This window comes from Micromys minutus (genome assembly GCF_963924665.1).
Source record: "Micromys minutus genome assembly, chromosome: 24".
Taxonomy (NCBI): domain Eukaryota; kingdom Metazoa; phylum Chordata; class Mammalia; order Rodentia; family Muridae; genus Micromys; species Micromys minutus.
The window spans coordinates 10,679,750-10,703,065 of record NC_137959.1 but is presented as its reverse complement, the minus strand read 5'-3'; the positions used below and the strand labels follow the sequence as shown (position 1 = coordinate 10,703,065).

General features: G+C 40.8%; 1 protein-coding gene across 1 annotated transcript in view; it reads left to right on the top strand.

Moving 5' to 3' along the window:
* Positions 1-23,316, top strand: part of ITFG1 (integrin alpha FG-GAP repeat containing 1) — a 111,569-nt gene that overhangs the window by 63,312 nt on the left and 24,941 nt on the right. The window contains exons 10-13 of the mRNA XM_080936985.1: positions 1,337-1,509; positions 15,616-15,766; positions 17,789-17,897; positions 20,521-20,564. Of these exons, the coding sequence (XP_080793111.1) occupies positions 1,337-1,509; positions 15,616-15,766; positions 17,789-17,897; positions 20,521-20,564 (477 nt within the window). The remainder of the gene's footprint in view (positions 1-1,336; positions 1,510-15,615; positions 15,767-17,788; positions 17,898-20,520; positions 20,565-23,316) is intronic.

The following is a 23,316-nucleotide window of genomic DNA, read 5'->3' as shown; positions in this document are numbered from 1 at the left end:
TTCCTCCTCCCCCTGACAGGGTTTCTGTGTATAGCCTTGGCTATCATGGAACTTTCTCTGTAGGGCAGGCTACCCTCTCAAAGGCAGAGAGATCTACCCACCTCTGCCTCCCAAGTATCAGGATTAAAGGCATGCACTACCACTGCCCATTTAAATGTTTAGTTTTTGAAGTTCACAAAATATAAAGTAATACTTTTTCCTTAAGTGAACTTATTCAGTGTTTTGTCATTAAGGGTCTCTCCCACCCCAGAAATGGCAAATTAAACTTTCTTAGGAAATTTTAGAAAATTTTAGAGCTCCTCTTTTTTATATATACCTTTTATAAAGAAATCATTTTTAATTTAGTTTGTAGCAATCAAGATAAATCATTTTTGTGAGGGTAAAAAATAAATGTGTGGACATGTTTGGCTACTGGCCAATTGAAGTATATGTTTCCACTTTCCAGGATCAGTGCTAACATAATGATTCTTAAGGGAATGTGGCACATCTGTAATGTTAATGCTATGAGCTCTACTCTTCAGGGTCTAGTTTTATATTAATTTGTTAAATTGTGAAAATACCTGTGCAATCAGAAGAGGAGAAAAGCTCACTTTACAGTCAAACTAATCTTTCCTATTCTCTTCATTGAAATCATTATAGACTATGAAGAGTTACTAAAACTTTAATTTCCAGCTATTTCAGGGTCATGGTTGATTCCTTTTGTGCAATGCCTGTCAGGTGAGGACAGAGCTTGTTCATTCCTAAGGCTCAGTGGTACTGTGAGGACCCTGTGGCTCTGTGTACTGTTGAAGCAGATGCTCATGACAACGCCTATGGAAGACAGGTCCTTCCAGTGTCTCACACATACATCAAAGGAAATAATAATACCTACCACTTTGTGAAAAGGAAGTAAAATGATGACTGTCTGTAGATTTAGGTTAAGGCAATACATGATTAGACAGGGAGAGGAGATGAAAAAATGGGAGGAAATGGAAGAGGAGGAGTGAGGGAGTAAAACGGAAGAGGAGGAGTCAGAGAGAAGGAGGAGAGAATGGATTGGGAACAGGAGGACTGTTCACGGCAAGTGAGAGGGATTTCTTAGGAGGGGAATAGAGAATATAGTGGTAAATCTGCCCACAATAGACCGCAGTTTGTTTTCCTAATTACCGACTCATGTTTTCATTGAATGGGTTTATTTGGGTTGAAGAGGAAAATGCAACAAATTGGCAATAGGGTTAAAAAGGATATTGGAACAACTGTCTTAGCACTTTGAATGGATCCTTCCTTTTGCAAATGGTAACTGGTTTTCTAAAGTGACTACGAATAATCTTTTTTGTTGTTGTTTGTTTATCCTTAGTGGGTTCCTGTGCTTCAGGACTTTAGCAGTAAGGGTACACTCTGGGGCTTTGTGCCATTTGTACATGAAGAACAACCAACCACAATACCGATTCCACTCACACTTCACATTGGAGACTATAACATGGATGGCTACCCAGATGCTCTGGCCATATTAAAGAATACATCTGGAAGGTAGGGGAGTAAACTGCATGGCAAATGCATGCAAAATGCCTTTTATTTTTAAATTTTGTTTAATCTTTTATACACTCCAGATTTTATCCCCCTCCCAGTTCACCCTCTGACTGTTCCACATTCCATTTCTGACCCCCAGCTCCACGAGGATTTCCCATTACCCCCACTCCTCACCCCATCAGACTTTTCCACTCCCTGGGGCTGCCAGTCTCTTAATGGTTAGGTGCATCTTCTCTGACTGAAACCAGACCAGGCATTCCTCTGCTGTATATGGGGGAGAGGGGCTTATATCAGCTGGTGTATGCTGCCTGGTTGGTGGTCTAGTGTCTGAGAGATCTTGGGGGTCCAGGTTAATTGAGACTGCTGGTCCTCCTACAGGGTCGCCCTCCTCCTCAACTTCTTCCAGCTTTTCTCTAATTCAACCACAGGGGTCAGCAGCTTCTGTCCATTGGTTGGGTGCAAATATCTGCATCTGAGCCTTTCAGGTGCTTGTTGGGACTTTCAGAGGACAGTCATGCTAGGTCCCTTTAGTGAGCACTCCATAGCCTCAGTAAGTGTGAGGCCTTGGGGCCTCCTCTTGAGCTGGATCCTACCTTGGCCCTGTCACTGGACCTCCTTTTCCAAGAGCAAAATGTCAGAATTCCCGACATGATTATTGATATAATTTATGTATATATAAGGTATGTATGTCCATAACATAACCAATGATTTTGACACAGTGGCAACTTTAAAAAAGAAATTCTCAAGATAAGCTGAAATTCATAATTAGCCTAGTGTCTCCAGACCCCACAAATGGGGCTCCCCCTAAGTTTCTCTTGTTTTTTTCATCTTACACCCAGTAAAACTCTTTGACAGGTCATCTTTTCTGTTCTACTCACCCACAGTATGTTAGAAACATTATTTCATTGTTTACTTGGAAACACCATGAGTGAGTATATCTAAAATAGTTTTAGAAAATTAAGAGTAATCAGAACTTAAATTAACCTAAAAACTTTAATTTTATGTATTTAGCCAAATAAACAGGCAAATGGACCATGAATAATCACTCTTTTTCACAATACTGTCAGAGTAGCCTGGACTGTATAAAAAGGCCCACACATTTAAAAGGGAAGAACAAAAAATATAAAGTCTTATAAAAATAAAGAAGCATAAACTTGCTTTATTATGGGTATAAGCTATATTCACAAAAATAATATTCCTTAAATTTATTTAAGCCTGACTTCTCATCTTTATGAGAGCATCCAAATAGTTTTTATTTTTTCATTAAAAGTTCTTTGTCCATTTTTTTTAAACTTTCAAATATTTAACCTGTATTTTTTAACTTTTGGGTTGTAATGATGATCTCTACAGCAGATCAGCAGATTCACATTGAATTTACAGCAAGAAATCCTTCTTTCCAAGACAGTCATAGCAATTGATTTTGGTTTGTGTTGTCTTGCTTTTATGTCTAGTCCAGGCATTGGGGTGCACACTATAAACCCAAAAGACTGAATAGGTAGACTTTGAGTTTAATGTTAATGGAGATATACAGGAGGTCCTGTCTCTAAAAATAATTAAAAATTATAAATGCAACTATTATATTTAGATTCTCATCTATTCCTGTAGCATAGATGAGACTTGACAGACAAATGTTATCGTACCTCAGTGTCAATTACATGACTAGTTGAAAAGCATCCTAATTCTGCATTAAGAAGTCTTGGAAATATAGAATAAGGAAAAACATGGTGTGTAGTTGAATCATATTCTACGTATATTTACTTTTGTTTAAAAGTTGTTCATAGCAATCTACAGATTCAACTCAATCCCCAGCATAATTCCAACAAAATTCTTCTTAAGAGTTAGAACAATTTGCACATTCATTGGAATAACAAAAAACTCAATAGCAAAAACTATTCTCAACAACAAAAGAACTTCAGGGGGAATCAACATCCCTGACCTCAAGCTGTATTACAAAGCGATAGTGATTAAAACTGTAGGATACTCTTATAGAGATAGGAACATAGGTCAGTGGAATAGAATTGAAGATCCTGAAATAAAGCCACACACCTATGGTCACTTGACCATTTACAAAGGAGCTAAAACATCCAGTGAAAAAAAGACAGCATTTTCAACAAATGGTGCTGGACCAGCTGGCAGTCCGCCTTTAGAAGAAAAGAAATTGATCCATTCTTATCGCCCTGTACAAAGCTCAAGTCCAAGTGGATCAAGGACCTCCACATAAAACCAGATACACTCAAACTAATAGAAAAGAAAGTGGGGAAGAGCCTTGAACACATGGGCACCGGAGAAGATTTCCTGAACATAAAACCAATGGCTTATGCTTTAAGATCAATAATCAACAAATAGGACCTCATAAAATTGCAATATGGCAAAGGGCATTGTTAATGGGACAAAACAGCGACCAATAGATTGGGAAAAGATTTTTACTAACCCTACATTGGACAGAGGGTTAATATCCAATATATACAAAGAACTCAAGAAGTTAGACTCCAGAGAATCAAATAACCCTATTTTAAAAAATGAGGGACAGAGCTAAACAGAATTTTCAACTGAGGAATATTGAATGGTTAAGAAGCACCTAAATAAATGTTCAACATCCTTAGTCATCAAGGAAATGCAAATCAAAACAACCCTGAGATTTCACCTCCCGCCAGTCAGAATGGCTAAGATCAAATACTCGGGTGACAGCAGATGCTGGTGAGGATGTGGAGAAAGAGAAACACTCCTCCATTATTGGTGGCATTGCAAACTGGTACAACCACTCTGGAAATCAGTCTAGAGGTTCCTCAGAAAATTGGACATAGGACCTGAGGACCCAGCTATACCACTCCTGGGCATATACCCAAAAGATGCTCCAACATCTAACAAGGACACATACACAACCATGTTCATAGTAGCCTTATTTATAATAGCCAGAAGCTGGAAAGAACCCAGCTGTCCTTCAACAGAGGAATGAATGCAGAAAATGTGGTACATTTACACAGTGGAGTACTACTCAGCTATTAAAAACAATGACTTCATGAAATTCTCAGGGAAATAGATGGAAATAGAAAATATCATCCTGAGTGAAGGAACCCAATCACAAAAAACACCCATGGTGTGCACTCACTGATAAGTGGATATTAGCCCAGAAGCTCAGAATACCCAAGATACAATTCACAAACCACATGAAACTCAAGAAAAAGGAAGACCAAAGTACGGTTGCTTCAGTCCTTCTTAGAAGGAGAAACAAAAATATCCAAAGAAGGAAATACAGAGACTAAGTTTGGAGCAGAGACTGAAGCAAAGGCCATCCAGAGATTGCCCCACCTGGAAATCAAGCCCATAAAGTCACCAAACACACACAGTATTGCTGATGCCAAGAAATACATGCTGACAGGAACCTGATGTAGCTGTCTCCTGAGAGGCTCTGCCAGATCATGACAAATACAAAGACAGATGGCTCACAGCCAACCATTGAACTGAGAACGGGTTCCTTAATGAAGGAGTTAGAGAAAGGATTGAAGGGGTTTACAACCTCATAAGAACAACAATTCCAACCATCTAGAAATCCCAGGAACTAAACCACCATCCAGAGAGTCCACATGGATGGACCCATGGCTCCAGCTGCATATGTAGCAGAGGATGGCCTTGTTGGGCATCAATGGGAGGAGAAGCCCTTGGTCCTGCTGAGGCTCGATGCCCCAGTGAAAGGGAATGTCAGGGCAGGGAGGCAGAAGGGGCTGGGTAGGTGGGTGAACATCTAGAAGGAGAGGGAGAAGAGATTGGCTGTGGGGTATTTAGGGGAAACCAGGAAAGGGGATAACATTTGAAATGTAAATAAAGTATATCCAATAAAAACAAACCTTTTTTAAAACGTTGTTTATAACTTTCTTGGTTTCAACATTAGCAGTGTTGTGAGCATCAGTGCTGGGTGGCAGGTCTAAATTTCCAAGGATTGCCATGGAGTACAAATTTTCTTTTTCCTGTAAACTGGATCATGAGCAACAAAAGTAGATGAATTTTCAGAATAGATATTTTGAGAGCATGGTTCAGTTTGTTTTGTGCCTTTTTTTAAGATTTATTTATTTATTTATGAGTACACTATAGCTGTCTTCAGACACACCAGAAGAGGACATTGGATTCCATTACAGATGGTTGTGATCCACCATGTGGTTACTGGGATTTGAACTCAGGACCTCTGGGAGAGCTCTAACCACTGAGCCACCTCTCCAGCCCTGTTTTGTGCTTTTTATTGTTTTTGTCTTAAAAACAAGGTTGGCCAGTGATAATGGCACACAACTTTAATCCTAGCTCTTGGGTGACAGAAGCAGGCAGATCTCTGTGAGTTTAAGGCCAGCCTGCTCTACAGAGAGAGTGTATGAATTCCAGGGCTACACGGAGAAACCTTGTCTTGAAAAACTACCAAAAGAAAAGGGGGGGGGGGCATGGTTGTTAACAACAGTACACACACAGGCGTGGTGATTCCCACACTCAGGAGGTAGAGTTAAGAAGATCAGCTCAGGACCATCCTTAGCTACCCAGTAAGTTTGAGGCCAGCTATATACATGAGATTTTTGTCTCCAAAAACAAAACTAAATCCTTTATTCTGACAATTTCTTACCACTGTGATAGAATTTTAAAAGTGGTATTGTCTAATTAATTGCAGTTAAGTGATAAAACATTGTAAAAAGCTTCCTGGACCTCATTAAACTTTTATAGGAAAGCAAAACCTGGACATAGAAAAGAAAACAAAGTCTAAGATTCAGCCATGAGAACATCTACAGCCTTTTAATTTCCAGTAAACAAGTGGCCAGATAGAATATTTTGCCTTAGAGCCAGCCAAACGGCTATGAGTAAAGGCGCTGTTGCCAAGCCTGATGACCATTGTGAGTCCTGGGAAACGAAAAATGGCAACATGACAACGAGAAATGGAGACTCTGTCAGGGATTCTATTACTGGCAGGGTAAGGCTGTCAGGCTAATTAACCATCCGGGGTAATCTGTACTTTCATCTGCCTCCCCAGCCTCAGTAATTAATTCAGCTTTATGTTGATAACCCTGTCTCAGCAAGAAAAGCTTACCTTAGATTCCATATGTTCTATTCTGATGGGCAAGGAGGTTCATACCATAGGGTCCTACAGTTCTATGAAGAAAATGTTTTTCATCTTCACTATGGAAAAATATCAGCCTCTTTTTATCATTTAAGATAAGATCACATTGCTAATTTTTAATTTAGTAATGCAAATAACTCATTATACTTTCTGTTTGAAGTAATATTTTTCTGTTTTTCGATGAATATGAGAAGTGCACAGCTTCCTAACCTGCAATAAAGAATTGCACAAGAAAATTAGCATTTCATGAATAGTCTACTTGGAATGTTAGCTGGTTGTTTGGCAAAATTAATCATGGTTAACTATGTCACATACCATTTTAGTGTTTCTACCTGCTCAAATGTTATTAAAAAGTATAGCCTGTTTTTAATATTATACCCTACATTATTAACTCAGTCCTTATTAGAAAAGAAATAAGTGTATAGCACCCTCTCCCGAGTGTGGTACACCTGGACCTTAAATCATTAATAATTCAAGAGCTAAGAATATAGCCTTGTGGCAATTTTTGATATTCAAAAATCATTGTTTAATCTATACACACCAAGGAAACTCTGTTTCCATGTTACATTCTGTTCTACATGTACTTTCTGCTTATGGTAACTAGTAAGATTTCAATACATGCTATCAAACCTCTAAAAGAATCAAGTACTGACAAAAATATATTCATATAGTTTTATGCCAAAATGCTTTTAAAAATCTGTACAAGTATCCTTTTTAAATAAAATTGTAAGAAAAAAATTTCATGTTGATACAAAACTCTGGTTAGATCACCTATGTCTTCTGTCTGAGACTCAGAACTGGTGCTTTACCCAAGTGTTGTCAAGATTGCTGTGTTAGATCCAATTTTATCTCGTAAAAATATCCTTTCTAAGAAAGGCTCGTGTTCATTTTTCTTTAAGCTCACATTAGAGTTTCTTGATCTACTCGGCTTTTTTCTGGGCCTCCCTTGGATATGGTTGGCCATTTTTCTTTCTCACTGTTGTCTTCGTTAGGCGTCCATGACAGAAGCAGCTCTTATAAAAAGAAAATACTTCATTGTGGCTGGCTCACAGTCTCAGAGGTTCAGTCCATTATCATCATGGCAGGAAACATGGCAGAGTGCAGGCAGACATGGTGCTGGAGGAGCCAAGAGTTCTACTTCTCGATCCAAAGGCTGCCAGTAGATACTCCTTTCTGCAGCCAGTCATGAGAAGACTGTCTTCCACACTGGACAGAGCCTGAGCCTAGGAGACCACCTTCAAGCCCTCCTACACAGTGACACACTTCCTCCAACAAGGTCACACCTCATGACAGTGCCACTCCCTATGGGCCAAGTGTTTTCAAACATATAACTCTGTGGAGGCCAAACCTATTCAAACTACCACAACTGTGTTCTAGAAAAGTAGGCTTTGCACAGCTGAGTAACAATTGTGATTACAAAGGTGAGACAAAACTGGTATTTATTCTCTTCTGTACACTGAATAGAGCCTTCTGATTCTTATCCCTCCCCCACCTTCCTGACCTCCTTCTCAGCCCTCTTTTCTTCCACTCCCCCCCCCTTTTTTTTTTTTTTTTTTTTTTTTTTTTTTTTTTTTTTTTTTTGCCTCTTCTGGTTTTTGGACTGTGCTTAAGATCAAACCTACAAAATTCCTAAACTGTTGAATTTTATCCCAGTTCATAGCAACACCTCTTAAAGTGTCCTTGCATGTGCTGTATCATATCAAACCTGAACTTCATCATACAGAGGCAGCAGCTGGTGTGTTTTCATTTGCCTCAGTGGGCCTGTGGCAGTTGATTTTAAATGTCACAACCTAGAATCATCTGAGAAGGGACTCTGAGCTGAGGAACTATCTGGGTCAGGTTATCTGCCTGTGGGCGAATCTGTGAGGGATAGACTAGGATGGGGCTGGGCTGCGCAGTCCCTAGGCAGAGGGTCCTTGTCTATGTAAGCAAGGATAGTTCATGAAAGCATACAGACAGCATGGATCCCTGTCTCTGCTCTTCACAGTGATGTCATGTTAATGGTGCCTTGTGTTCCTGCTTCACCTCCCTTAATGATGTACCTGGAATTGTAAGCCAGATAAACCCTTTGCTTACCCATGGTGCCTTTTGTTATGGAATTTTATCACCACGACTGCAATCTAAATAGAATAGGGCCAAACAATTTTTTTAAATTTTTTATTAGGTACTCTCTGTATTTACATTTGAAACGTTATCCCTCTTGCCCACCCTGCTCCCATACCCCCTCCCCCTCTACTTGTCTTCACAAAGGTGCTCTAGCTCCCAATCATCCTCTCCACCTCAGTGCCTTGGCATTTTCCCACATTGGGAAAATGTGTCCTCCCTGGACCAAAGGCCTCTTCTCACATTGATGCCAACACTGCTATTCTCTGCTGCATATGCAACTGGAGCCATGGGTCTCTCCATGTGTGCTCAGTGGTTGTTGTTCTAGTCCATAGGAGCTGTGGAGGATTCGATTGGTCTTACCATGTTGTTCTTCCCATGAGGCCTAAAAAGCCCCCTTCAGCTCCTTCATTTCTCCCCCCCACCCCAGCACCCTCACTGGGGTCCCTGCCCTCAGTCTGATGGTTACCTGCAAGCATGCTCAGCTGCATGACTCTGACCGAGCCCATGAGGAAGCACCCCTATCTGGTTCCTGCCAGCAAGCACCTCCCAGCATCAGCTATAGTGCATGGGTCCTGGTGGCTGCACATGGTATGGATCCCCAAGTGAGGCAGCCCCTGAATGATCCCCTCTTCAATCCCTGCTCTTCCACTTGATCCTGTACCTCCTCCCATGAGTGTTTTGTTCTCCCTTCTAAGAAGGACTGAGGCTTCCACATGTTGGTCTTCCTTCTTCTTGAAATTCATAAGGTCTGTGAATTGTTTCTTGGGTATTCAGAGCTTTCTGGAGCTAGTATCCAATTAGTGAGTGCATATCATGTGTGTTCTTTTGTGGGGGGGGGGTGGCAAACAATTCCCCTCCCCCAACTCCTCCCAGGTTCTCCCCACTTCCCCATCCACCTAAATGTTTTTTCCTCTCTCTCTCTCTCTCTCTCTCTCTCTCTCTCTCTCTCTCTCTCTCTCTCTCTCTCTCTCTCTTTCTCTCTCTCTCTCTCACACACACACATTAGGATACAAATAGGTTTCTAAAATAACAATAATGATAAGATAAAAATAAAATATAAAATAAATAAAAACTTTTAAACACCTGTGTATACTTACACTTGGTAAACATTCACTAAAGGCAAACTATGAAATTTAAAAAACAGAAGGAACAATAATAGATATTGAAAACCAATCACATTATTTGTGAGAATTTTTACTGCCTCACAGCCAGAGTAGCCTCATAAGCAGAACAGGGATAATATTCTGGACCTCATAAGATTGTAAGAATCAAAGTAGAGAAGGTATCCTTGTTCTGTACCCCACAGGTAGTGCATAAGTGTCTCATGAGTGATGGGCTGTCCAGTACATAGTCTCAAAACCTATGGGCAGTGCCCATCTGCCAGCACTTGCATACTGACATTGTCTGGGAAGTTCTCCTCTGCACCCTGCTGGGGCTATTAAGAGCCACCCAAATCCAGAGCCCCTGCAGAGTAGCTGGAGCCTGTGCTGAGACTGACTCACAGTCAGAAGGTTCCCTCTACCTACCCTGCTTCCTTGTCTTCCTCAGACAGAGGTCCTGAGAGTCCAACATAAAAACTGCCCTGTCTCTGTGCTCTTCATGTTATTCTCCTTCCTTGGAAGCCAAACGTGCAGAAATCATTCTCCCCAACCACCATTCTAAATGCATGGGACTCACACTCGTGCGGCACACTATGGTTACTTTTCTCCACAAACCAACAGTGTGGGGCCAGAGGTCTCTGATATGTTAATAGAATCTGAGAAGAATCAGAAATAACTTGGGTATGGTGGCACATTTCTTTAATATTACTAGTATTTCAGAGACAAAAGGTCAGGAGTTCAAGGTCATTCTTAGATACCTAACGTTTTTGAGACCCTGTCTAAAAAAAAAAGGTGGGGGGAAGAAAGGAAAGAAATAACTTCTCTATGAATGAAACTGATGCTTGTACTACAGTAGAACATTCACCAAGGCCCAGACAGATTGTCTCTGGCAGAAGGCACATAAAGAAAATTGTCAGAAATAGGCTGGATGACACATCTAAGATTCAACAACATAGTTGCCATTGTTTTCCTGACCCTTTTTAAAGCAACTGCAATAATACTTGACCTTTTAGGTCACTTTTACCTTTGGTTCTAAATAAGCTCCTATCACATATGATGATTTTTACAATTTTCCATAGATTCATTTCTCCAGGATAAATGTTTCGCTGATTTTTTGAAATGTATATATGATTAGCGAAAATTATAGAATCCTGTGTATCCATATCCAGATTTAAGAACACATTAGAGAAATCACCTTTCCCAACAAGTGAGAAATACTTCCCTGGGGATTTATTAGTGAGATGTTATAATTACGATGTAGTTGCAGAAACGAATTATCCTTCCAGGCATTACAGCAAGCACATGGTGTTTGTCAAAGATGTGTGTTAAAAATAGCACACTCGTTCCTTCCTTGAGTCTCCAGGGAGCACAGTTTTCCTGAGGTTAGCTCTGGGGAAGGTAAGCATAGTGGCTTAGGACGTAACTGACAGGTAGTTGAGGAAGGCACTGACATACTTATTAGGAGGGTGGCTAATTTATGACAGTGTTATTATGATCAAGTAGGAGGAACTTTTTTTCCTTTTTTTAAATTGGATATATTTTATTTACATTTCAAATGTTATCCCCTTTTCCAGATTCCTCTCCTTATACCCTATCCCGTCCCCCCTCCCCATGCTTCTGTGAGGAAGTTCACCTACCCACCCACCCCTTCCCACCTCCTACCCTGACATTCCACTACACTGGGGCATTGAGCCTTGGCAGGACCAAGGGCTTCTCCTCCCACTGATGCCCAACAAGGCCATCCTCTGCTACATATTCAGCTGGAGCCATGGGTCTGTCCATGTGTGCTCTTCAGATAGTGGTTTAGTCTCTGGGAGCTCTGGTTGGTTGGTATTATTGTTCTTATGAGGTTGCAGACCTCTTCAGCTCCTTCAATCCTTTCTCTGACTCCTCCATCAAGGAACCCATTCTCAGTTCAGTGGTTTACTGTAATCGTTCACCTTTGTATTTGTCATGATCTGGCAGAGCCTCTTAGGAGACAGTTACATCAGGCTCCTGTCAACGTGTATTTCTTGACATCAGCAATATTGTCTGGGCTTGGTAGCTGTATATGTCTGGTTGTGTCTTTCCTTGCTTTGGGGAAGTTGTTTTCTGTGACCTTACTGAAAACCCAGTCTATGTCTTTGATAGGATGGATCTCCCTTACCAACAACCCCTGTAATCCAAAGGTTTGGTCTTTTCGTGGTGTCACATTTCCTGTATGTTTTTCTTTCCTGTGTGCTTAAATTATTTTCACAGCCCTAGTTTATTGTGTCTGCTTTTCCTCAAACCATGATATTCTGTCATCTGTTGATTCCTTTTACTTGTAAGTTGTCTCGTTGTGCTATTGGGTCTTTCAATGGCATCTTCATTTCAGATGACTCCCCTGCTGTGGTTCTCTTTATTGATTCTGTTCCTAAGCCCTGTCTTCCTCATTGCCATCAGCTTTATGTTTGTTTTCTTGGGCATCACCCAGGCATTTATTCTCTCTGAGCTCTCAATTTAATTGAGCTGTTTCTTTGTGTCTTCTTTAAACAACTTGAATTTTTTGATGAAATTCATGATTGTTCTTTTTAACTCTGTGTCATGGGACACATTCATGTAATTCTCATCAGCAGACATTTCTATAGAACTGATGGATCTGGGGGAGGAGATACAGTCTTTATCTTTCCTGTTATCTGTATTTTTGCAATGAGATCTGGGCATATGGGCTTTTGTTAGCTCTGTGTCTGATCAGACAGAGTAGGTTGAGGCAGAATATAGGATATGTGTGTCAAGTTGGGCCTAGAGGGTGTATATGACTTGGGTAAAATAAAGTCTGATGGACACATGGGGCTGGGATAGTATACAGAATGTGTGTCTTGGTCCAAGTTTGGAGTGTGGAATGTTGATCTCGCTAATTCTAGAAGCTGGATTTGTCATTGGAAGGGCCTGTGGGTTGAGGGTAGAGATGTAAGGTCCTGGTGGGAGCTTGGAGACTGACAAACACACTTGCAGGATGACTAGAATGTGCTGGGGCACTACATGTGAAGCCCAGTCTAGATCTAGGTTGAGGAAGGTTCTTGGACCAAAGGTCCATACAGGCTCCCCTCGCTGATCCCTGTTGGATCATGTAGGATCTGCCAGGCACCATTTTTAATCTACATGGAAAAATAAAATCTAAATCTTTCCAGGGAGTCCTTTAAATATTGGACCATTTATTTTTATTTATTTCCTAGCAAGCCAGTCCACCTGCCCTCAGAAGGAAGGGATGTCCTTGAATCCCAATTTTCCATAAAGGGAATTATTTTACATTGGTATTAAGATGCAGAAATAGCATAAGTATGTTCAGTTAACCTTCCCTAGATACCTTATAATATCCCCTCCCCAATAAACCCTCAATTGGAATAATTTTAAAACCAGAGAGAAACTAAAGGCCAATTTTGTTGTTGTTGTTGTTGTTGAACAGAGATGAAAAATTGCCTGACAAAGTATTGGCAATTTGCATTTATCTGATTCTCCAACCTGTTTTCTTCATAACAGTTCAGACTACTTCAAGACCAGCCACCCAGCAGAGTGTCAGACTCTGCATTTGTCATGATTCAGTTCTCCAAAACTACTCCCACTTCAGACTACTGTCATAAGTCCTGGTGTCTGTTCAAAAATTACACATAGTAAAGCAAGTGACGAGGTCCATTAAAGCAGACGGAGGTATCTCAGACTTCATCTCCTGAGTTTGCCACCTTCACAGATCCACATGTGACAACTCAGAAGTTGTCTGAACCTAGTCATGTAGTTGTTAGGGAGGCTTCATTATATAGTTGTCATTGATGAAATTATATTTGTTGGTAATTGGACTCCAGCAGCTACATTTCCTGCATTTCCTGCAGATAACAGACCATTTCCCAAAGTTACCACCCTCTCACGTAAGATTGAGTGTCCTGACAACCCGCTGCCGTGCTAAAGCTATGTATGTAAGAGCTGGCCTCATTAGATTTATTCTGTTTATTTCATTATCCGTGTGTGTGTCCGTGTGTCTGTGATGTGTGTGTGTCCATGTGTCTGTGATGTATGTGTTTGTGTGTCCATGTGTCTGTGATGTATGTGTTTGTGTGTCCATGTGTCTGTGGTGTGTGTGTGTCCATGTGTCTGTGATGTGTGTGTGTATGTCTCCATGTGTCTGTGGTGTGTGTGTGTCCATGTGTCTGTGATGTGTGTGTGTGTCCATGTGTCTGTGCTGTGTGTGTTTGTCACTGTGTGTGTGTACACCAGTGGAGAACAAGAGATTGTCAGATCCCAGGGGCTGGAGTTCACGTTTTACTATATTTAAGAACTATTAGATATATTATAATGGCTTATAAGCATACCAACCTAACCTGGGGCCTCAAGCATGATAACCATGCACACTGCTACTGAAGCATCTGTCCTCAGTGGTATTTATTAAATGCTTTTCTAATACAAATCATGGAAGTTTTGTTCATATAAATAAAAAATACATGAAAATCCCCAATAGTGGTATCACTCCGAGTTGATCACTGTTTTTATTCGATACATAGGAGAATTACAAATCAGAGTTCCAAATTAGTCTAAAGTACCAAAATTATTTTTAAAAATCTATCCAGTTCTTCACAAATTGAAATATATGTTTCTTTGGAACAATCATCTGTCTTTTGTGACATGCAACAGAGAACAATACATACGAAAGCAAACTTGTCTCTTCTTCTGCTGTTAATAATTACAAATTATATATTGATTCCTTGCAGTTTACCAAGCATCAAACATTAGTCGGATTCAGGTGTGAAGTAACTCCGATGCTTGCATGATTTTCACTTCACTGATGTGAAAGCCTTTGCTTACACAGATGTAACTTCTATTACAATAATATTCTCTTCTGTATAACTATACTTTATACATGCCTACCATTATGCACTTATGTACTATTATTTTTGTTTTGACCCATAATTGACATTTTAAAGTCAAAATAGAGATTCTTTACTACAAAAATAGCAGGTAAAATGGTTATAAAGAAGAGGACAGGCCAGGAACCTTCCCTTCTGAGAGGATGTGTTAGTGACCTGTATCCTTTCAGGACTCTGTAAGTGTCTACTAAAATTATGAAGATAAATAAGAAGGAAGGAAGGAAGAGAAGGAGGGAGGGAGGAAGGGAAGACAGACAGACAGAAAGAAAGAAAGAAAGAAAGAAAGAAAGAAAGAAAGAAAGAAAGAAAGAAAGAAAGACAGACAGACAGACAGACAGACAGACAGACAGAAAGAAGCCATACATGATCAAGAACTTAGCAAAGAGTTTAAAAATATAATCCAAGCAGAAAACTTTACCCCTTTTCCTCACATGTGAAGGACAGAAGTTGTTGTCTTCCACACAATAGATTTTGAAATACAGTTTTAAAGAGTGTGGTATATTCAGACAGAAATTTTGAGCATGTGCAGATCTGTGTGTGTGTGTGTGTGTGTGTGTGTGTGTGTAAGCATGAATATGTAACCATATGTAAGTTATGAAACTACTAAAGTCTACACAAACAAAAAGTGTTGAGGACAGTGATGAGCATGTGTGTGTGTGCATGCGTGTGTGATTCCTATGAGTCTCCTTCAAGAGAGAGTGCTTGAGCTCTGAGAGAATAGCTGTTCCCCTAAAGTGTTGCTGGGCTAATGTAAACTGCAAGGCAGAAGAGACAGTGGAAACGGGGGTGGGGGAGGGGGATGGACAGGAAGCTCCACACAAGAGAGAACAGGGCATCTCCTCTCCACCCAGTGATCCCAGAGTTCTCCATATACTGTGTGGAAGATACAGCACTGCTGATCTTAACTGAATACCTCTTGTCTGTCACACAGCAACCAGCAAGCCTTCTTACTGGAGAACGTCCCATGCAATAATGCGAGCTGCGAAGAAGTGCAGCGGATGTTTAAAGTCTACTGGGACCTAACGGGCCTAAACCTAATCAAAGACGCCATGGTTGCCACCTTTTTTGATATTTATGAAGATGTGAGTCCAGAGCTGTCCTGGGTTTGGGTTTAACTGTCATGTTGAAGTCTGTGTAGTCTCATTGTAGTTTCACGTGTTTCTTACAGAACTTGGAATGAGAGTGAAAGTAGACGAGTCCTTAAGAAACACCTCCTAATGTTAAATATGGGCACAGTGTGGCTAATGACAGTACTAGTAATCTCTACAGTTGAATCTGAAAATATTATCTTATTTGTGCTTATTTGGAATAAACTGTCACAGAAGTGTGCTTTCAGAGTAGCAACTCTACATGTTCAGCAGCTGACCAAAAGCAAAGTCACTAGGTACCTGCACAGAAAGTGGGTTCGCTTACAGTGGTCAGCTAGAACAAGGCATCGCGCCCGCCCATTTCTATGTCTCCATTACTGGCTGCCAGATAACCTGGTGGAAGGCCCTGTCAGTACCTGGCATCCACCTTAATGGAGAAACCTTCAGCTCTGTTTAGAAGAAAGGAGAGACTGCTGAAGTGTGTAAAGTCAGTTTATCCACAGACATCCTTGCCGGGCAGTTCACTGTGGAAGTGACGGCCATCGGGATGGTATGTCCTCAGTAGCTTCTCCTTTTGTAGTTCTGCTTCTCTGTGGGTTAAGAGGCTTGTACTCAGATGACTTATCGATATCTGCATTTCCTTCTGCTCTTCCTATGCCAAATCTCATTGCCTTTCATTTTTCATTAGTAGTTCTCAAATATAAAAGTAATTGGTAGAAATATTACAAGGAAAAAATCAATAAAATTGCTACAAATCAATTTTAATTTCTGTAATCAAAAAATATGATAAATGAAATTTTAAATTATTTTTAAATGTGGGAAGTAGAATGCTTCGAATAAGTTAAATACTTCATATTCTTATAAAAGTCCTCATAGAAACTGGTGCAGCAGTTTCTGTGACTAATAGAAAAATAGAATATAATCAGTGTATGGGGAAAATATGTTGCTAACATTTATAAATGAAAAACAAGTAGCATTATGAATGTAAAAGAATATCAGCCTTAAGTGAATATATGGCTTTTGCTTAATAAAATAAACTGAATTTCTGCTTTATAAAAGGGTAGGGAAAGGATGGACCCAGTACTGCAAGGGCCTCCCAACAGGTAGCTTGGCTGAAAATTCCTGCACAGAGCAGTGAGCTGTCTCAGCCTGTAAAAAGCATGTGCAGCAAAACCCTGGAAGCCTGAGCTGGAGCCCCAAACCCACTGTGGGAAGAAAGACTCAGATCCTGAAAGTTGTCCTTGACTGCACATTACACCCCCACCCCACCCCACACACTGTAAATGAAAGTCAAAGGCTGTCCGTGTTAACACACACCTTTAGTCCAGTGCTCTTGTAGCAGAGGCCAGTGGATCTTTTGTCAGTCTATGGATAACCTGGTCTGTAAACTCACATAGCTGGTTTCAGGCCAGCCAAGGCTACATAGTGAGCCCTTATCTCAAAAAAAAGAAAAGAAAAGAAAAGAAAAAAAAGAGAGACACAGTTGATATACATAAGACCAGAAAGGAATATACCAAAATGCTAACAATTATTTCCCAGGACTATTTTCTTTTTGATTGCCGTTTTAAGTTGTATACATTTTCAATAAGCTTATTTCAAAAAACAACTTACTAATGCATGTACTTAAACATATGTGTACTTAAATATAAGTGTCAAACTAGCTGGGAAAATTTACCTAAAAGGACAGAGCGTTCAGTCACTGGATCTGTTTCTTTTGGCCTGTGTAGCAGTGTATCATGGCAGGAGTGCATGGTGAAGGAGGCCATCTACAATTAGACAGGAGGACGCTAAAGTCACAGTACCTCTTCAGGGTCATCAGGAACATTCCACGAGTAGGCCCTACCTCCACAAGTCCCACCATCTCCCACAAGCTACCAACCAAGTCTTTAACATGGAAACCTTTGGAGTAACAATTATTCACACTACAGCACGTGTCACATGGTGCTCTTTTTCTTTCACCAAGTAGTTCTTTTTTTTTTTTTTTTTTTTTTTTTTTTACAATGTTTTCTTTTTCAGGGGATCTTGGATATTATAGTTCTCAGTAAAGGATACACCAAGAATGATGTTACCATCCATACACTCAAAAATAACTTTGAAGCAGATGCTTACTTTGTTAAAGTCATTGGTGAGTATTTTAGATGTCCATCCATCAGTTTCCCCCTCTTTGCTCTCTACTCACTGCATGGTCCAAGTGCTCACTCCTGTGCAATGCATTCACCGCCCTGCAGATCAGGAAATAAACGTGAGCAGCACACTGTGCTGGCAGGGATAGGCCCAGCTCAAACACACCATTTCACTCCCTTTCCCTCTGGTTAGTATTCTGCCCAGGATATCAGTTGGATATCTCCCCGTTTCTCCAGACTTCCTCAACCTAGAGCACTTTCAGTCTGCATTGGTTTTAAATGATTCAAATTTTATATTGTTAGATAATCCTATATCCTCACTATCTAACTCAGGTCACCCATTTTTGGCAAACTTCCATAGTGAGGAGTTGCAGAGCAGAGACTCTCCACTTGCAGGCCCTGGAACCAGGAGGCCCACAGAGCACACTGCTTACCTGCTCACAGAGATAAACACTTAGGGTTTTTTATATATGCATGTTTTGCCTGCATGGAAGTTTGTGTACCACATGCATGCCTGTTGCTGTCAGAGGTTAGAAGAGAGGATAGGATTGTCTTGAACTAGGGTTACAGAGTGTTGTGAGCCACCATGTTGGTTCTGAGAACAGAGCCCTGGTCCTTTGTAAGAACAAGTGCTTGTGACCATTGAGCTGTCTCCCCAGCCCTGAGATGGCCAGTGCCTTGTTCTGTCTCTTTGTTTTTCTTTTCCTTACGTGTATTGGTATTTTGCCTGCATCCATGTCTGTGTGAAGGTGTTAGGTCTCCTGGAAGTAAAGTTTCAGACAGTGTGAGCTACCCTATGGGGGCTGGGAAGTGAAGCTGAGGCTTCTGGAAGAGCAGTCAGTGCTCTGAAAACTACAAAGCCATTTCTGCAGCCCTGAGATGACCGGTTGTAACTGTCCTGAGTTCACTGGTTTCCTCGCCCCATCCCTCCATACATATATTCTTTTATTACGTGTATCCTTTTTGTATCAAAACTTTGCCTGCTGCCATTAGAGTCCATTGATAACTCAAGTTTTGTCAAATGAGTCTGCTTTGTCATCATTCTGTCTACATTTTTTATATGTGTCTACTATATTGTGTGTGTGGCTGTGTGCTGGATGAATGTGTACTAGATGCATGCAGGAACCCTCGAAGGTCAAAAGAGGTGTTAGATCCCCCAGAACTGGAGTTACAGACAGTTGTAAGCCACCAAACCCAGGTCCCCTGCAAAAGCAGCTTAGCCACTGAGCTGTGTGTGCAGCACCGTCCTTCTGCATTCATAGACTGTGTGTGCAGCACTGTCCTTCTGCACTCATAGACTGTGTGTGCAGCACCGTCCTTCTGCATTCATAGACTGTGTGTGCAGCACCGTCCTTCTGCATTCATAGACTGTGTGTGCAGCACCGTCCTTCTGCATTCATAGACTGTGTGTGCAGCACCGTCCTTCTGCATTCATAGACTGTGTGTGCAGCACCGTCCTTCTGCATTCATAGACTGTGTGTGCAGCACCGTCCTTCTGCACTCATAGACTGCTGTGTGTGCAGCACTGTCCTTCTGCACTCATAGGCTGCTGTGCCGGTTTCTTGCACAGCTCCTGTCCAGTGCCTTGACTCCTCCACATTTTCCCATGTATATAAAACCCAGGCAGGCTCTGGGTGCTTGTATTCCAGTTAGTAGTGGTTTGTCCTCTCTTCCAGGTTCCTTACGGACAAAAGTAGGGAAATGGAAGGCGGCTTCACATGCATACACATCTAGTCATAAGTATGATAAAGCTAAGAATTCCTGCCACTACATACATTTCTCACACAACACAGGACTTCCCAGTTTTTTCCAGTCTCTCCATGTGCATCTTTGGTAGCAGTGAGAACCTGGGCTCTCATTTCCTGTTGTTCCTTTACTGCAACAGTGGCCTGCAGCTGTGCTCATAAAGGTCTTGTGTGAGTTACTGTGTGTATGCCTGCATTTTCTGGAAAGACGTCAAATATTGCTGGTTTTTAATTTAATTTTTACATGATTGTTTTTAGTATGCGGAAATGAATGTTGAACTACAGCCTCATTGGACTTACTATTTCTCAGAAGATTTTTTTCTAAATAGTTGTTTTGGGGAAACTTTTCTTTATAGACAACCATTCACAGGAAGGAATGATTTTCTTTCTTTTTCTTTCTCTTATGCTCATCCCTTTTATGTCTTTATTGTGCTAGCTACAAAGAATAAGAGTGGGTATCTTTGCCTTCTTTCCGTCATGAGCGTCACGTTCTCACCAGTGGGTACATGAGCTGTACCAGGCCTTCTCTTGTGTCATAACTAAAACGTTCACACTCATCCTCATTTACTGACAGTTCTGTCAGTTCGTGTTGAAAGACAGCTATTCTGGTCTTGCCACTTATAGTTGACCTCTGACCTCTACACATACATGGTGTCACAAATACATCTATAACCACACACGTGAGTGTTTAAAAATAAGTTTTAAAGATACATAAGTATATAGTGAACAGAAATTTAATTTGCTCAGAAATTGAGCTGGTTCCTATTTGAGATCATGAGTCAGTGGATGCATTAATAGACTTGGGGGCTGGGAAGGAGGGATTAGGTCTTTTTTAATTTAAGCTTGTAACAGTAATAATAGCCTGTTCATCTTTCCACAGTTCTTAGTGGTCTATGTTCTAATGACTGTCCTCGTAAGATAACAGTAAGTAAATTTAATTCTTCATCACAAATACTTCTGTGAAAATTCTTTTCAGGAGCCTAGAAAGGTGGCTTAGTGTTTAAGAGCATTCACTACTCTTAAAGAGGACCCATGTTTAGTGCTCAGCACCCATATAGAAGTTAACAACCACCTGTCCTCCATTTCTAAGGATTGAACACCCTCTTGTGGATTGTTCAGGAACAGCATACACATAGTGCACATACATACATGCAGGCAAACACTCATACATACAAAATTGATAAGCTTATTAATATTCTCAAGATAAACAAATATACACAAACTAGTCATGATAGGTTGCAATCTAAGTTGTTATTAGTGTTTGGTAGTCATTAAATTATTCGTATTACTCAAGGAAATTGCTAGAATTTGGTACCTCTCTATAAAAAGTTATCAGTATACAACTGAGAATGTAGCTTAATTAGTAGAAGGATTTCTAACTAGCACAGGCCTTGAGTTTGATCTTCATTGCATAAAACCAGGCCTGGTGGTATATGTCTATAATCCCAGTTCCAATACATAGTAGGTAAAGCCAGGTGGCTCAGAAGTTCAAGATAATCTTCAAGTGGATAGCAAGTCTGAGGCCGGCCTGTGATAAGGCACCTTGAACCATGACAAAACAGAAGACAAACTCCTATATGAAGTTCAGTACCTTTATGACATACTCCATTGCTTCACAGTTTTTGATTAGATGACTACAGTAGAGCACAACCCTAAAGAACAGTGTTGCTCATCTTTGTATAAATGATAGAGAACACACAGTTAAGCACGTTCATGTGTGTGCAGAGAGAGGGAAGGCACAGATGAAGTCTGAGGGCAACCAGAGTTTGTCCTCCCTTCCCATCTGGTTGAGAACAGGTCTCTTGTGTTTGCCACTCTGCCACATACTCAGGCTACCTGGCCCACATGCCAGGAGAATCTAGGTATTCTCCTGGCTCTGCTCCCATCTTGCCAAAGGACCTACTTAGCAGTCTCCCCATCCTCAAAAAGATACTAGCCACCATTTTACTATTTAAAAGGAAAAATAAAAGCCTAAGCATCAGAGAAGTTAAATTTCCCAAGTATTGGGGTCAGTGAGAAATGTCAACATGGTCTCAAGTCTCAAATCTTTTTAATCCATTTAAAGCATTACAATGGCAATACTTTTATGTGTAGTTGAGAAACGTTCTATAGTTGAGACATCCTGACTGTACTTGGGAACAATGACTTTGAAGTAGTAACAACAGCAGGGTTGGCTCCCAGGTGCATATGCTGCAGAGGACAGCATTGTCTGCATCAGTGGGAGGAGAGGCCTTTGGTCCGGCAAAGGCTCATTTTCCCAGCGTAGGGGAACGCCAAAGCACTGAGATAGGAGAGGGTGGTTGGAAGAGGGAGCATCTTCATGGAGGTGATGGGAGGCGGAGAGGGGATGGGATTGGGGGGAAGAGGATAACTTCTGAAATGTAAATACAGAGAATATTCAATAAAAAATGTAAAATAAAATGTTTTTTAAAAATTAATAAATAAAAAGAAGAGAGAGGTTGGTTTACAGTGAGTGGAGAGCCCTAAAGCTGAGTGATTCTGCACACAGCCTCACCAGACGGTTGAGAAGAAGAGGGGCCAGGGCTTCTCTAAACCTATGTTACTCAGATACTGCACTCAGACATGGGACAAAACTCCCTTTAGCTGAGAAGAGCTGCCAGTTAGGATCCAGCTCTGAACTAGCAGTGGCCAACACTTGGGAAAATACAGGAAGTAAGAATTTAGTCGTGAAATGAAGGCCTAAATGACATCACTACATCCTCTGCCAATACCAAAACATTTCTAGAAGCTAAGGGACAGATACATAGATTCAACAGTAGGTTTAAACTTTGAAAATGCATTAATGAAGAAGCTGCATCTCTTGGAGTAGGTGCTGCTGCCAGGTTCTCAGCAAGTCTGTAATTAATAAGTGCTTGAGAAATTCTTGATTTGTCATCAGTAGATCCTACATTCATAAGAATGCAAAGGATGTATCAGGGATTAAAACACAGAGGAGAAACTCCTCTTCTTCCTCCTCCACCTTCTTCCTTCTTCTCTCCCTCTTTCTCTCTTCCTCTCCCTCTCTCCCTTCTCTCCCTCTTCCTCTCCCTCTCTCCCTTCTCTCCCTCTTCCCCTCCCTCTTCCTTCTTCATTGTCCTCTCCTCCTTCTCCTCTCTCCTCTACTACCACCTCTCCCAGCCTCCTCTTCCTCCTCCTCCTCCTCCTCCTGCTCCTTTTCTCCCTCTTTCCCTCCTTCACCTCCCCTCTCAAAAATGTGTCTCATGTACTTAGGCTGGCCTTGAACCTCTGATCTTGCAGTCTCCACTGTCTGTATGCTAGGATTACAGGTATGCACCACCATGCTGTTTGTGTGGTGCCAGGAATCAAATCCATGACTATATGCATAGTAAGCAAACATTTTACCAACTAATTACAGCCCCAGCTCAAGCCTTCTCCTTCATTTTTGAAGGACAGCTTTTCTAAGATCACTAAAATTTTATTTTTGTGGTAATTATTTAAACAAAAATTTCTCAAGCACTTATCTTTTAATAGGATGTTCATTAGAGTCTACAGGTTACAACCTTTTTAATGAGAGTTGATTTCAAAGAGAAGAAATGTATCATTTTATTTAAAATTTAAAAACAGTTCTATAAATAGATTTGAGATAAACTATCAATCTAATTAGGCTCTGTAAGTTTCTCAGGAAAAGCTGGAAAGTAATATTTCTAAAAGGCAT